The sequence below is a fragment of the Scatophagus argus genome, chromosome 11, assembly GCF_020382885.2.
Source record: "Scatophagus argus isolate fScaArg1 chromosome 11, fScaArg1.pri, whole genome shotgun sequence".
In the NCBI taxonomy this organism is placed as follows: domain Eukaryota; kingdom Metazoa; phylum Chordata; class Actinopteri; family Scatophagidae; genus Scatophagus; species Scatophagus argus.
The window spans coordinates 23,534,779-23,551,518 of NC_058503.1; the positions used below are offsets into that span (position 1 = coordinate 23,534,779).

At 44.1% G+C, this 16,740-nt stretch overlaps 1 protein-coding gene across 2 annotated transcripts; it reads right to left on the reverse strand.

Annotated features, from left to right (window-relative positions):
* Positions 1 to 1,842: 1,842 nt before the first annotated feature.
* On the reverse strand, positions 1,843 to 16,008 carry tgfbr2l (transforming growth factor beta receptor-like). Of its 2 annotated transcripts, XM_046403633.1 has the most exons (11): positions 15,950 to 16,008; positions 15,416 to 15,562; positions 13,211 to 13,244; positions 12,219 to 12,597; positions 8,724 to 8,880; positions 6,604 to 6,815; positions 5,759 to 6,516; positions 5,286 to 5,423; positions 5,035 to 5,176; positions 3,902 to 4,029; positions 1,843 to 3,799 (listed from the first exon to the last, which is right to left on the reverse strand). In XM_046403633.1, exons 4-11 carry the CDS (start codon positions 12,271 to 12,273, stop codon positions 3,473 to 3,475), a joined length of 1,917 nt encoding a protein of 638 aa, XP_046259589.1. In that variant the 5' UTR covers positions 12,274 to 12,597; positions 13,211 to 13,244; positions 15,416 to 15,562; positions 15,950 to 16,008; the 3' UTR covers positions 1,843 to 3,472. The 2 variants fall into 2 exon arrangements, with proteins under 2 accessions (XP_046259589.1, XP_046259590.1); XM_046403634.1 differs by lacking the exon at positions 15,950 to 16,008 and having other exon boundaries at positions 12,219 to 12,543; positions 15,416 to 15,943.
* Positions 16,009 to 16,740: the final 732 nt, after the last annotated feature.

Consider the following 16,740-nt stretch of genomic DNA (forward strand, 5'->3'; position numbering starts at 1 on the left):
ACGAAATTTCGGTACAGTGGCTCAAGCATAGCAGGAATTACCGACAACATTCTTTTAAAAGAAAAAAAGTAAAAAATATAATATATACACAATAAATATGCAGTAAAAAGTACTTGAAAAATGAGGTATTTTGTATAAAAAGTCAGTCAGCATATATACATCTGTAATTATTATTGCACAGTGAGTATTTGTAATAAACAGTACTTTAGTAGATGTACAGAATATAAATATATTGCACAGTAAATAAATGGGCTGTAGTCCTGAGTGGTGTTTGTGTGGTTGAGGAGGGGAAGTGATCATGTAGAGTTAAGCAGTCTTATGGCATATGGAAAAAAGCTGTTTGCGAGTCTGGTTGTTCTGCACCGCATGCTGCGGAATCTTCTGCCAGACTTCAGCAGTGAGAACAGACCGTGGTGAGGGTGGGAGGGGTCACTGGTGATGCTGTGGGCCCTGGTCACGCAGCGTTTCCTCGCAATTTTACACATGTACACACCTGTATTTTTAATTTTTTTGCAAATTTTGAACACATGTAAATACCTGTTCTTTTAGATTTTAGATTTATACTCATCTTGTTTTGTTAATCCTATTTTTATACCTTTCACTTTTCTTTCTTGGTCGGGAATACTGCAAGTGCAGTGTGTGTACAGAAAAGAATTTCCCTTTGGGGATAAGTAAAGGAATTCTGCTTCTGCTTCTGATCTTTGATTAGGTTTGTAGAACTTTTCGCTCCCTGTGTGTGTGTGTGTGTGCATATGTGATGTCGGTTCCCACGCTCGCGTCAGCCAGACACCAAAACTTGATTAACGTCAGTGAGAGATTCAGTTGAATGTGATTAGTTCTGGATGTTTCAGTTCAGATGAACACTGAAGGGGCCTCTGAGGCCTCGGTGGCCGATGAAAGGCCGCCCTGTGCCTGACTCATCACCTTCGTCCTGCTTCTGATCCTCTGATCCTCTTCGACTCTGTTCAGAAAGTGTTGGCGACGTTCAAACTGTGTTCTGCTGAAAACAGACTGATCTCTTCAGCTGCACTTGTATAAACTATTGGGTAGTTTAATTTCTAACAAAACATCAGTTTATGAACTCTTCTGATGCTTCACATGTAAAAATCATCACTTCTCAAGTAACTAAAGCTGTCAGCTAAATGCAGTGAAGTAAAAAGTACAACATTTCTCTCTGAGATGTGGTAGAAAGTGGAATGAGAAGTAAAGTCCACGTACCTGCAGTACTTGAATACATGTACTTGTATCTGTCAGCAGTTTGGGCTTGTGAGCAGAATATTCTGTGAGAATAATTTGGTATATTTGTGTTCACTGAGTCCCTTTCATCTTAATAACTGGGTGTTCTCCTCCGTTTTTGTCTGTTGTGGTCTCCGACTTTTTCAGACCCGAATGAGAAAATCAGTCGTGTCAAGTATCAGCGGCCATATTAATTACAAAGTTCTGGTAACCACGAGAACCCACGTCCCATTCTGAATCCCAACCCAGAACTTTAAAGACATTGTTGTTAAATTGTGGTGGTTTTCAGCTTCTCCTTCATGTTTCCTCTGTGATGTTGGAAGTTCAAATTTTAGCTTTTGTTTAAAAATGTAAGCTTGTCAAAATCCTGTAGTTCATACAGAAAATCTAAGGTGGGACAATACAAAATATGTAGAAACAAGTGGAATCTATCCCCGTGTTTACTAGCTGCTGCACATTAAAGCCTCATCGACATAATAACATAATCCAGTTATATACATTATTCTGCATAATGAGTACTTGGTACTCCAAGTATATTGTGAGTTCACTTCCTGTTGTTGTTGCAGATGGAGTACACTTACAGATAGAATCAAGAGTCAGCAAGAATTTACAGAAAACAAACTTTATTACAAAATGAACAACATAGTTTGGACACACTGTGTTTTCCATCCCATAGTGGTTTTCTGTGTTTGTGTTTCACGTTGGATGGAAAAGTATTTTCAGTCACTGAATCCGTCTTTGGATTGGAAGATTGGAAGATTTCCATTTTTACATCTTGGCAACAACAACAACATTACATATAATTATGTGCATGTTTGTGTTCGTGTGAGATCTGATTCACAGGTCTTTGGCAGGGATTTTGTTATTAAATAAAGGAAAATCAGACCAATTCTTCACCGTGTAGAGTCAGGACAGATGCTAAACCAGAGACAAATACCCTCAACAGGGCAGGAAATAGTAGATATAAGTAATGGTCACTGCAGTAGCTATTAAAGAATAATACCACAACAAAATGGAGGCCAGCTCCCACAAAATTAAACATTTTCATACAAACAAAAAACAATCTGAGCGTGAATCTCTGCCAGCAGAACTATAACTGAGACAGCTAACCAGAAAGGACGATCACTGGACGGAGCTTCAAGGTCTGAAAAGCGAAGCCTTTAATGTCCAGCAGGGGGCGAATTCACTGAGAAGCTTGTGGGAAAATGAGCCTTCTTCCCACTGGGCTTATGGCTTCAGCTGCTAGTTTAGGTTATGTTCCCATTTAGAGTCAAACAGACCACAGAGGACGCTTTAGGACAGGGTTACCTTGTGATTGACAGGTCGCTACAACGGTGTCTCCTCGGGTTCTCAGTCAGATCCCAACAGGATGTCGTCCCCAGCTCCTCCTGTGTCCCGATACGGTCAAGATGATGACAGCTGCAGTCCCCAAACCAATGTGTGACGTCACAGTGGGTTTACACTTTGTCCACCACTTTTGTCCAAACTGAAACGTCTCAAAACCATGTGTCGGATTGTGAAGAAATGTGGTTCAGATCCCCCCCCAGGAGCAACTGTAATAACTTTGGTGTTCCTCTGGCTTTTCACACGGCATCAACATGATGAGGTCAGCATTTTTAAATTTTCTCTCTTGCTTTCATTTCCCCTCCAGTTCTGTTGAATCGCTCATCTCTTACAGCTTCACGGCACTGAACAGAACATCCAAACAGTAAGATGTGGTCCCTTCCAGCTGTCTTGCCTTCTCACTCTCTAAATTTGAACAATAACCCTTAACAATCCGTGCTGGGGTTTCACAAAAGCCTCAGCATATTTATTTATTATTTATTATTATTCATTATCCTTTAAAGTGACAAACATCATATGCTGTGCACACTTTTTGTGGAATAAGTTCCCACGGGTGCTCCTGAGGGCTCTGTATTTGTTGTCCTCGTCCCACAGACATTTCACTTACATGTACAAAGGCGAACCTGCAGGTGGCGTCATAGGTGAAGTCATGAAGAGTTGTTGTCCGGGGCACAAAAAATGTCTGTAAAAAATTTTGGAGAAAGAATTGTGGAGATATTTCAGGCTGGAAGCCACGCAGCTAAAGTGGGAGTCACACCCTGACAGAAATGATTACCGTACGAGTGCAACGAGGCCATCATCTGCCACTACAGCTCACTTATCAGTTTCTACAGGCCTGTTCCAGCAGGCAGTGTGAACACAGCCAGCAACAGGAGGACCCAGGACTTACTGTTCACACCACAGAGCCAGTGCGACCCAGGGAATCATGGGAAACCTCTGCGTCACCTCTCTTTGTGTCCGGCTGGGCACCCTGGATGAAGGAGGACGAAGAGGGCGAGGATGTAGGAGCGGAGACAGAAGGAATCTGGTCATTGTCTGGTGCCTCTGAGTCCTTGTCTCTGTCAGCTTCTTGCCTCAGTTCCTCCTCCTGTGCTCCTCCCTTCTCCTCACTCTCATGCTGCAGGGCACTGAAGCGCTCCACCACGCAGTGAGCCGTCAGTCTGGCCTCCGGGTCGTGATCCCAACACTCAGTGATGGTGGAGCAGAAGACGCTCATCCCCTGGAGGACATCAGAAGACACATAGCATAACGCTGAGCATATGAAAAGCTGTCGTCCTCTCATATGGTGCGGGTAAGAGTCTGAACTCCGTCTGTATCTGACCTGGTGCTGCGTCCACGTCGAGGGGATGTCTGGTCGTCCCCGGTCCCTCAGCACCAGGTCTCTCATGCTGTCCACACAGGGCTGCTCACAAACCTGGGAGCCAAATGCTGGCTCGTAGCTTTTCACCTCTGCACCAACACACACACACAGTTCACAAAGGTGTTCAATATGGCTGCAGAGACTGATGTGTTTATAGTGAGGTTCAGCTCACTGTCTGTCCATGGAGACACAATGTTACTGTTCTGGGAGCACTGTTTTCACAAATAAAGCGATAGAAAGCCACTTTCACTACCTGCTGAGCGCCAAACAGCAGACAGAAACAGCTGGAGAGCAGCTGGTGAACATAAAGCTCAGTACCATGCATATGTGCTTGTCCTGATTCAGTTTGAGTCCAGTGTAGCTGAGATTTGCATTTCCATTGCAAAGCTTGAAGGTGTTCTTAACTGAAATCCATATTCTTACTTCACCATGGGTATCAAATTGTTGGTGGTGCTGGATTAAAGAAAATACTCTGAGTCATTCTCTGAGTAACATGAAAACCTGGAACAAATTTTGATTCCAATTCATCCCATAAATGGGGAGAGAAGTGATGCCTTTTACCTGCTGGTGGCGCTATGGGTGCTACAGGGAAAGTCAAGAGCATGAGGATTTATCCTGCAAAGCCACCATAGTGTTGCTTTTTATTGAACTGAACATGAATGCACATAAAGATATTTTTCATCTTGGTTTTATAAAGTGCTGTCATTTCCCTACAGAGAAGTGTGGACTGATGTATGGTCGTCTCTTTAGGAGACTCCCATGGCCCATCCCAAAGTCAAGGAAGGATCCTCAAATGGCTGAATTTCAAGGACATGGATCACCAAAACCTGCTGATGGACTGTTCCAGTGTCCAGGATCTTTCAAGTTCTACAAAGCACTGAGACACAACATGCATTAAATGTGGGACCTCAATGATGTACTCTGGCCAGCTTGTTCCAAAATATGTGTTCTCCGAATGCTAGGAAGGAGTCTTGCCTAGTGCTGCAGGACCTGACTTGGGATGATCTTTTCTTATCACGGAAACATTCTTGACTTTGAGAAGCACCTCCACTTTTGCCTCTCTGAAAACATGTAAAAGGAGGAGAAGCTCCTACCTCCGATGGCGTGGCAGCGGGAGGCCATCTCCCAGTGAACCAGAGCCATGGAGTAAACATCCATCTGTTTAAAGGCCTCAAGGTCTTCCAGGTTCACCCTGGACTCAAGGACCTCAGGAGCCATGTAGCGAGCTGTACCCACCTTGACAGGACAATACCAATCAAGTGTCTAATCAAATGACCACCAAAACATCAGATGCAAGTTCTGCTTTATCAAACATTTAGCCAACAATTCAAACTGCACAGTTTACCTGTCCACTGTTGGCGTAGTCGTCCACAGTAAGGGACGGGTCCAGCCTTAACGCCAGTCCAAAATCACACAGAGCACACTCCTTCCTGCTCTTTACCACAATGTTACTGCTCTTTAGGTCCCGATGGGCAACCGGCACCTGCAGCAACACAGGCAACCATCAAAATGCACAAAGTGCAACTCCAAAAGAGTTCACCATGAGATGATCAGAGATGCAACAAATTCACAGAAACAGTATGCAGGGTCCAGTGCTTACAGTGGACCGTGAGGTCTGATTGAGGTCTGATGAGGTTGAAGGCTGTCCCTTTTAAAACTCTGACTAAACTCTGCACTAAAAATAAATAGTCACCATGAATAAACTGTCTCTTTGAATCTTTGTCATCAAAGATAGAACATTGAAACTCAACATGGTGAAAGTATGAGGTATGACAATGATCAAGATAACTAATTTCAGAGACAGGGGACTCAGCTTACCTTTGGTACCCCACTGAGTGTTCTGTCACTATGAAGGTGAGCTAACCCTCTCGCAATACTGCCTGCCATGGCAACAAGCTCCTCCCAGCTCAGTATGTTTGCTGTGAGGAAGTCCTGCACGTTCCCGAGGCTGTGATAGGCCAAAACCAGCCAATACTTCCTCAGGGCGTGGCCAGGCAGACCCCTCTCCTCGGCTGCAAGGAATCGAACCACATTGTCATGCTCCATCTTTGGGTCAGAGAAGATTGAGCACTCATTTCTCCATGAGGCATACTCTACAGCTGGAAACACCTTCACCGCCACAGTTTCATAACAGTTGACTCCACCCTTCTCCCCTTGCAGCAGACATGCCCTCCACACCTCTGCAAAGCGCCCCTTCCCCACCAGGACCTCCAGCTTGATGGGCAGTAGTTCAACAGTTTGGCCCTGCCAGTCTGTCATGTTGCTGATGTTATCACTGTTGGGATGCTTGGCATTAGACTCCTCATTTTCAGCCTCAGGACCCGGGGCTACACCTCCTCCTCCTCCTCTAACCTCTCCCTGAGCTCCCAGACCCCCACATGGAAGGTCAAAGGCCTGGTAGAGCTCCGAGGTGCGTTTTGTGGGCCAGTCAGGGCGTGCAGGAGGGTCTGGTTTGTTGGGGCGGCGAGTGCGGTAGAAGTAGAAGGTGGCAGTGGCAACTATTGCCACCAGGACAGGAGGCACCAAACTAACCACCACCACTGGGATCACGTCTTTACTTTGCAGCTTGGAGAATCCTGCAGGAAGAGAGACAATACTGAAATCTGTCCATCTGTATATTTATCTATCCACCAATTCATTTATCCATCCATCCATATCTTCACCATTGGCTCCCTTGTCAAAGAGAAGTTCGTTGTTACATTCGTGTTCTCCCCGGCAGCCACAGACCATCATGGCGCCGTCCTCTGCAGGCTGTGGGACCATGCGACACTCCCTGGAGGTAAAGTTAAGCAGGAGGCCGGGGTCAACACCCTCTAGTGGCAGAGTGGGGTTATGACACATCGTGTGCACCGTCATTGTGTCGTTGGTTTTTCTCCTGGAAGGTCAGAGGAACAACATTTATGTTACTGTATGATGTTATATTTTGGTGAATTTATTCAAATACTCTTCTATATAAATGATAGTTTTGGATATTGTCAATTTTAGTATAAAAAGTTCCTGTTTACTGGTTTATTTTCTTAATCGTGTGTTATTAATATTGTTATAACACGTGTGTGGGCCTCTTTTCCTACTATGTAGGAACTGTTTTCTTTCAGTATCGCTGCGTTACTCATAAACAAGAAGCTAGCTAACCAAGCTAACTAGGTAGCTAATGTTACAGCTCAGCTGAGGATGATGCCACTAATGTTTACATCCCGCCCCGTCAGGCGTACGAACCTGTCATCCAGAGAGAAAACTGCCCACAACAAGCTCTGTGTATCATTTTGAGCAACCCAGTTATGATTTCTGGAAAGAGACTTTTGCTGTTAAATTTTTCAAATGTATTGTTTTGGCACTTTGACCTTCACAAGTAAACAAGCTATTTTCTTTCCAAAGTGTTTGATTTTCTCTTTTAGTCCAACCCTCATTTGTACTGGCTTTATATCAGGAGGGAAATCACAAGGCAGGCCTGTCATTTTAAGTTAATTTGAGATTTATAGGTGACAGGTGGGTACACAGTTTTTTAGGCTGAGCATCTTTTATGAATCAAATGAAAGCACACCATCAGAAGTGATCTTTGGACTAAATTCAAGTATAAATCAAAGAGCATTTCTATAACTGAGGCCTGTGGCGTCGTCTCAGACACGAGACCGACATATTAAATTGCTGTTAGGTTAACGTAAAGAGGTGCATGAAAAGGGCTTCATTCAGGGTGTCCAAAGACTTGGCTTATTGTTTAGGTGACTAATACTCGCAACACAAAACATACAAACAAAGTGTGTCCAGCTGTGAGTCAGACAGCACAGACAGCAGCTCAAAGATGATTCCTGTCAACTTTGACCTAACTAAACCACTGTTTTACTGTCTTATCGCTGCTTTCCTGCAGCTATCTGGGAGGGTTAGGCAGGCTGACGTGAACAGGAAATGAGAGGGGAGGAGTGAGGGGGATCCCGGCGTAGCACCGCTATCCAAACAAAAGCACGCATCAGCAGAAACCCTCCAGTTGTGCAGAAAGTGATGCCAGAGGAGTTTGTGAAGCCTTTGACAGGCTCATCGTGTTCTTTCTGGCATGGAACAACAACTGTGTGAATCAAATTTAGAAAGACAAAACTGCAGTCACGTTCTGCCCTGCAGCAGTAGCAAGCTGAGAGAAACCACTTCAGGACGTTTCATAATGCTGATCAACAACATACTGAAGAAGCTTGGCTGCACTGCAGTCGTGCTGAGTGAGTGTGTGTGTGTGCGCGTGTGTGTGCGCGTGTGTGTGTGGGCAGATCAATATTTCAGCCTTTTTATGGGACACTAAAGGCTTCAGGACATATTGGTTTATTCTCTCTCCCAAAGAAAGACGAGACTGAGCACAAATCCAATCCTTTAGTTTCATTTTGGGTAATAAAAACATTTCTCACGTTCCTTGTTAAGTGCTGAAAATCTGCGTTTGTCCTAAGCTGTAAATAAAGATGGCAGACACGTCTCCACTTCCTCCTGCTGTACTAAAGTGAAGCTAAACCATCCCTCATACGAGTGCTGCCATCTTGTTCTGATGATGTCATTTGGAGCCAGTAATGATCAGTAGTGATCGCACACACACACGTACGAGTCAATCAGGAGCAGGGTCAGCTGTCAGTCATGATGTTTCAGCATCAAATAACTAATTAAAACCAAACTGATGAGAAAAATGAACACTTGAACAAACATCAGTGTGATAAGAACAACCTTATCACATTATTGTCCAAAACGTGACCAGAAGGTCGTCCATTAACAGAACATTAAACCATTAAGAGGCCCAGTGGGTCCACCTCACCATATGGCGATGCAGATCTCCTCGATGGCGGTGCAGAAGGAGGACAGGGTGCAGTTACTGAAGCACACACTGTCTCTGCACACCGGGCTGGACACCTCACACCACTTACACAGGTTGGAGTTCAGGTGGGTGAAGGACTGGACAGCAACCGGAAGCCCTGCAGGGTCCGACACAGAGACTACATCACTTCACAGCAGTACACATGCAGAGAGTGGATCACTGGATGAATCTCACGGGGCTGTTCAGTTGTGCCGATATACTTTCACTTTTTGTACCTTAAGTGCGTTTTGATGCTAATACTTTTACTGTAAGTAAAAATTCAAACTTGAGACCTTTGGTTGTAACAGAGTATTTTTGCACTGTGGTTTTAATACTTTTGCTAAAGTACAGGATCTGAGTATTTTTCCCCCTCTGACTCTTTGCATTGATGGCTGTGCTGACATTTAAAATGAATGAGAGTGGAAGTTAATTTAACTCTCATTCATTTGGACGTCCTCGCGGCGACGAACGTCCTCCTGTGTCTACTCTGCCACGTTCAGCATCTCGGTGAACGACTGGGACTCGGCGGCAGGAAGTGGGCGTGTCCCTTTGACGCTTGTTAGCCCAACTGACATGTTAGCGTGTTAGCATGTGGGACACAAAACACAACAAACACTCACCGTTGTTTGTTTGCTTTGTGTATCTGCTGTATGTGTGTATTTGTATTTGTGTGTGGATATGCTGTGTGTGTGTGTGTGTGCCACATCATAACGGCACAGTGATCAGACCCAGATGACACAGAAATGACAGCTAAAGCAACACACACACACACACACACTCAGTGACGCACACAAACTCAACCACAGTGCGTTATAATTATATGTACTTCATACACACATAAGAGATTGTACACTTAAACACACAACACTTCATTAACTCTGTCACACACACACTCGCGCACACACAAACCAGAAGTTATTCCAGATGTTTCTTCCAAACAGTTGAAGACAAAGGAAAAGGAAAGGAAAAGCAAAAAGTTCACTTTAATTAGGATCAGCATATGTGTGTGTGGGTGTGTGTGTGTGTGTGTGTGTTAGAAAGTAAAAGACAATGGAATCTCTGCATCTGTGTAACAGTTGTGCTTTTTTCCTGTGTGTGTCTCTGTTTACATGTGTGTAATGTCACGTGTGAATGTGTGTGTGTGTGCCTCCAGGAATAAATTGAAGCCAGAAGTGAGCTGTGTTCAGAGCCAAGTTAGCATCCAAAGCTCCGCCCTCAAAGGCTCATGGGAAATCTAAGCACTCCACACTGCTCAGAGGAGGCCTCGCTATCAGAGCTGAGCGCACACACACACACACACGCACACAGATCTGTGTGTATGTATACATAATTTTGACACACTTGAAAGATCAGTTTGATGTTTGAGCTAATGCGTACTGCACCCTTCACTCTGGTCCAGACTGAAGGATCTCATCCTATTGGATGGACTGTGATGATGCGCGCGCCACAAACGTGATGTCATGGGACGGCGTAAAAATACTGCTGCTGACTTTTGTCATGTGACGTGCGTTGACTTAGTCACGTGACCTGTGGTAGAAGACAGATAGAATAGCTTTTCTTATGTTTCAAATGGGACATTGTGTGTCAAACTTTATTCACTGCATCCTCAGTGTGTGTGTTAGTGTGTGTGTGTGTGTGAGGAGAGAGTCATCAGGTCATCAGGCCATCAGCACATCACACACCCACACACACACATGTAGATACTCAAACGTTTTCTTTCAGTGCCAGCCTCTCATTTCTCCAGTGTGTTAAGACAGCACAAGAAGCCACTATCTGTGTGTGTGTGTGTGTGTGCGTGTGTGTGTGTGTGTGTGTGCGTGTGTGTGTGTGTGTGTGTACGCGCGCAGCTATTCATAAGATGTTACACATACACTCGCTCTTTGTTAGATGTGAGATAATAGGTTGCTTTTTAATCTCTTGCTTTGCTCCTCTCTGTTAATTCATGTCACTTCAGTTCAAAATCACAACAGTCGGACATTTTGAATAAGTCATCAGCCATAAAATTAAAAAAGACAGAAAAACACACAAACAAAATAAATAACTTTGACTAGCCAACAGTCATGCTAGCATCATGTGAAGCTGTATTTAGTGCACAGTGGCGCTTTGAGCGACATGCTAACATGCTGTTTAATGGTTAGCATGTTCATTATCTTAGCTTGTCTACAATATGGTTTATGTAAACCAAAGTGTTGAACTCATTAACTCATGTTGACCTGATGGCGGCACTAGATGGAACGTCAGAGTATAATCAGAGTTAAGTTCATCCTGAGGAGAACATGAACATCTGAACCACATTTTATCACAATCCATTTAGAAGTAGTTGAGAAGTTTAAGTCTGGACCAATGCGGTGGACTGACACCATCTTTATTAGCTGTTAGCCGTTAGCCACGCTAACTAGTGTGGCTAAACATTAGATGTGAGGCAAGAACTGAGTGTAAAAGCTAATTAAAGCTGAAAAATTTCTTTCACTCTCTGCTTAGTTTGTGCTTATTTTACGGAAACAAAATTCCGACTTCCCAGTTCAAATAAAATGTCAGTTTGGTTACGGAGTATTCGGCGAATGTGGACCTCACAAGCTAACCTCGCGAATCCACTGATAAACAACCTAATTCAGCAAAAGTGTTGGTGTGTTCACATTTCCAGTTTTAAAGATGTGGATGTGTCGCTGTAAGATGAACAATAAAATCAAAACAAGAAAACCAAATCACTAGTTCAATGTGGAAGAAGTATTCTGCTCCTTTACTGAAGTAAAAGTATCAATACATCAGTGAAATAAAAGTCCTGTATTCTTAACGGTAGTCTTAACGGTATCACGGGTGTGTAGTAGTTAAAGTGTCATAAAGTAAAAGTAGTCAGAGTGTAGTAAAAAAGTACTATATGTAGTAAAAGTATAAAGCAGCATAAAATGGAAGATCTCAAGTAAAGCAGGGTACCTCAAATCTGAGTACTGAGTCCTGATGTACTTAGTTAAATTCCACCACTGCTTTTCACATGGTTTCATCTCAGTAACTCCTCAAACGATTCAGTTTTTCAGTAAAAATCAAAGATTAGAGAAAAGTCCAGAAAGTGGAGTCAGAAGCCCTCAGGTTTACCTGGTGGCCCTGTGGAGAGGCCCGACACCTCACGTTGAGAACCTCAGGACTACAGTGTGTATGAAGCAGTTCAGAGTCAGCTGCTCTGACACTGAAGCTTCAGGACGAACAATCACATATCAGATATCACATCTGACCTCTGAGACATGAAGCTCCATCTGCTGCTGATACTTTGAAAGCAGGACTTTTACTTCTACTGGAGTACTTTTACACCGACGTGTTGGTACTTCTACTCGTCTAGCACTGCAGATATGCCCAAAACAAAACGTCTCCCCCCTCCATCCAACTCTGCGCTCCGGCCCTGCAGACCTCCACACACAGCTCCGAGGAAAAGAAAGAAAAGCCCGGAGAGCAGGCACTCACAGACGGTCAGGAGGACGACGAGCCCGGTCCGAAACGTCCAGCGCCGAGCCATCATCTGCGGGTAAAGTCAACCGGAACACACAGGCGATCGCTCGGTCCGTCGGTCGGATTTCGGTCCCGGTTTCCGCAGAGACACTCTGATGTATGCAGAGACAGACGGAGAAGTCCAGATGTTTTTCATCCAGATGTGGTTTAACCCCGCCCACCGCCGCTGCCTCTGGGTTTCCACTGACGAGCTCTGGCTCCACATGCGTCTCATGCTGTGGGATACGTTCGCTTTATGACTCCAGAATTCATCAGCAGGAGTCCTGCGATGGACCCGATCCTGCAGTGACGACTGGTACCAGCAGACTGGATGACTGGAAACGCCTTCATTAATCTGTTGACATTTATGAATGGACACTTGATGACTTCTTCAGAAGATGACAAACTGCTGAGCGTTTATTGTAGCGCAACGGATCATAACATTTTTACCCTGGCAGCCATAACTCGTCCATAAGACAACAGTTCATTATTCGGTTACCATCAGCCACGTTAGCGGCGCCGCGTGGGAGCTGTTGGTCAACACAACAAGGAGCTACACGATCCATAAGGAACACGTCACAGTTTGCACTTTTTCTTTCGTTCCTCATGCTTTCCAAAGTGCAGCTCTTACAGGACGTCTGCAGGTTGAGTGCTGGGCCAGTGATCCACCTTAGGGTCTTTAAAGCCTTTCATCATTTTACATTCAGTTTATTTAAAGAGGTTGGTGTAGACCAGCTCTAATTGGAAAGTGGCATGAGACAACTGTGTTGCCACTATATAAACAAACTGAATTGAATTGCTGTTGAAACTTGTTTCAGAATTAATGTTAAGAATTTACTAATTCATGCTACCTCACAGAACATACAATCTGCTGGTGTTATGGAAAAAACTCACTTCATAGTAATAAAAGCTGTGCCCCCCCAAACAACAAAACAAAACAAAAAGAACCAGAACAAGTCAGTGCTTACCTGGAGATATGTGGTTCACCTGCAGGAAGATTATCTGTGTGGAAGTTTCAAGGTAAGATAAGGAAAACACATTCAAGAAGTTCTTCATTTAATATAAGGAAATGAAAGAAATCACATCATACACACAGGCTACACAGAAAGCAGAAAAAAAACAGTTACCAAAAATCTATCCACATTGTGGCTACAAGTAACTAAAAGCTCCCACCTCAGCCCTGATGAAACAACCACCAAGCTAAATATCAGAAAGTGCTTTGTCATTCTGCTGTATGCAATCATGGACAAGGCCAAGTCATCACGGTTTTCTGAACATAAGCATAACACACCATTTTAGGCACTAAAAAGTCCTTCAATCACTTAAAACATCTCCACCACTCACAGCAGTCAAATGAACCCATACTGTTTTAAGAATCTGCTGATCAATAACCAGTATTTTCTTTGCTGTGCAAATATTAAAAAGTTACAGAGAAAAAACCATCCTGCAGTAGAGTCTGTCATCATCACTGCAAGTCAGCAAGTCTCTCCTGGTACGGAGCAGTCACTTCTTCCCTCTAAAATGATGGAAACAAAACGTTAGAAACTGTTCGAACTCAAAACTACAGAGACAAGACGTCCCGAAACAACTTCCCACAGCTCTCACACGTAAACTGCAAGCAACAACATGCAGGGGGCGACACCAACACGTCGGACAGCATGCTGGATGGAGTGGAACCATTAGTCTGTGTCGGATGGAAAAGATGGATGAGTGGAGAAAGAGAACGATAAAACACTGCAGAAATAAACAGATGAAGTCAATTACTCCAGGGCCATGTCTGTAACTCATACTTCGGAGAGGAGGCGAGATGCCCTTTCCACACATCCACTGGAGACACCTAGTGGTCAGTTAATGCAAAACATTCCGCTGTCCAAACTAAAAAAAGGACATACAAAAACCCATACAAACACGAGGGAGTTAGCAATCTGTCCATATTGCATTTTCTTTCACTCAACAAGTTTTGTCTTTTGACGCTGTTCAGTCCTAAACATTGTCCATCTCATCCATTTCTCTTCGAATTGAGCTTCCTGTAGCCTTAGACGCTGTCATTTTTTCCATTGTGTCGATTTCCTCTACAATGTGTGTCCATTGATCCCCTCCCACAATTCCTCCTAATACCTTTTTAGACACTGCTAGTAATACTTTTACCAAGTATCTGTCCTTCGCTTGTATATTTTCTTCACATAGGATACACAAATACAGTACTGTACAAGACAAAGGAATCTTATAGCCAAGTATTTTCTACAATACATTGTATATCATTTTCCAAAACGATCTTATTTTATCACATTTCCAAAAAATATGTGAGTGATCTACATTCATTACTCCACAGTCTCTCCAATGAGGCATTTTTTTGTTCAACTGTTTACTCTTAACCTTGGGTGAAATAAACAAACATATAAAATCTTTCCAAGAGATCTCCCTCCAGTGTCACAAACTTGAGGCTAGTGAAGGTGTAAACCACAGATGTCCTTTTCTTTGTTGAACATTCAGTTCCTCAAAGAAAGCACAACATATTGGAGTAGAGTGGTACAAACTGTTGAGTCGGAGCAAGATGTTTAAGCCTGAATTAAGTGCTCTGCCAGTGCCGTGCCGTGCAGTGACAGAGCAGAGAGACGAGTGATGGGAAGTGAAGCAAAGATTTAAAAGGGGTTTGAACATAACTTGAGGCCTAATAACAGAAGACAGAACAAACGCTTCATACCAAAAGTTGTGACTGCAGATTCTAATCCACGTTTCCTCAGTATCACTCAAAACGCTAAAAACACCCCACATGTTCTGTGGACCACGCAGTGTGTAACAGCAGAAACTGCCTGCGTTACCATCACTACATGCTGACATTCAACACAGACATATCAACACTTGTTTGCAGGAGCCTGAGGTTGTCTGGTGCAACCAGTAACCGAAATTAGCATAACAATAACAGTGCAGGATTTTGCTGTTTTCTTTAAATCAATTAAAAAAACCTGCACTGTAGAAAGTCTGCAGGCAAAAATAAACGTAATGACTTTGCAGCAGATAACGAAGCAGCAAACTTTGGGGCAGACGAGGAATTGATTTCACCGACTGGAGGTAAAACAAAACAAAAAATCAACAGTACCAGCAGATCGATCAAACGCCACCTGTTGTGCCAAACCTGTTCTGAAACACTTTGACTTCTCTGGTATTCTCACCTCATAGGTGGCTCCTCATCTCCCTCCTGCACCCAGCCACCACGGCACAGGTGATCAGGGTGAGGGGCCTCAGGTAGAGCCGGGCAGACTGGTCCATTCCTGACTGCAGCATCACAACAACCACTGTAATCATTCCCAGCAGACGGGCTTCAGGGGACGACAGAGAGGTGGACAAACACACGAGAAAAACTGATCCTGAAACCTGAACTACATGCAAATACAATCAGAACTTCAACCATGTGAAAGTCTGCAAACTGCTTAGTTTTGGAAGAAGAAAAGACCAGAGACACTGGTCAACACAAATAATGTCAGCATTTCACTAAGCAGAAGCATCTGACCAATGATCTTGTGGCACACATGTCCAACTAAACACTTCCACACTAATGCATTACTAAATATTATGAAATAAATTCTAAAAAGGTGTTTCGACGATGATTGTAGTCTTTGGCTGTGGCTGCTCCTCAGAGTGCTGTAAAGGGGGAGGCATGGCTAGTTCAGTTTCTCTCATTATTAGCAATTATATTATCAAGTTACCTGCGATGCCAAGAAAATGACTGACAGAAGTGTGATTTTGACAGCTCTTTCCATTTGGTTCCCCGGTGGATCAGACGTGTTTTGGTGATGTTATGTTTTACACAGCTTCGTCCCTGGAGGTGAACAGCTGCCATCCTCCTCTCTCCCGCCACCCGCACCGAGTCAAGGGGGCACCCCAGGACGGAGCTGGCCTTCTTCATCAGGTTATCGGGCCTGTTGCTCCAGCAGACCACTCCAAACAAAATGGCCGTTGTGAAGGATGTGGACTCTCGTCTCTGCGGTCTGTGATGTAAATGAAATGACGGCTTCTGCTTCGTAGGCCGAACCTGCCATTTACTGTCACATGTCCTGGGAAAACAGGAGCAGAATGTCTCACAGGAGGACTTCAGTGAGCTCCGTCACGAACACACACTGGAATACACAAACGAGATTAGCCGCTATCGTAGCATCCGAGCTAGCAGCTTTCCCACAATGACGTGCACTTAAACACATCAAAGTAAAATGGGACTTTTTCAGGTTAATCAATGTTGTCTTTAAAAACACCAAACCACCACGTGTGAATATTTGGATTTAAAGAGTAAAACAATAAAGTTTACTTCTAGAACACGACTTGCCCGCGGACAGCATGAAACAAACTGGCAACAGGAGTGGGGTCCCCCCGCCAAGTCCGCAGGGGCTCCACGGGTGCACCGGTTCACACTGTCCGTGGGCAACCAGACAACTGCTACATACAGCCACAACAACATGTCAGCGGCAAGTGGAACACCAACAACACTCCAAAGGACCCGAGT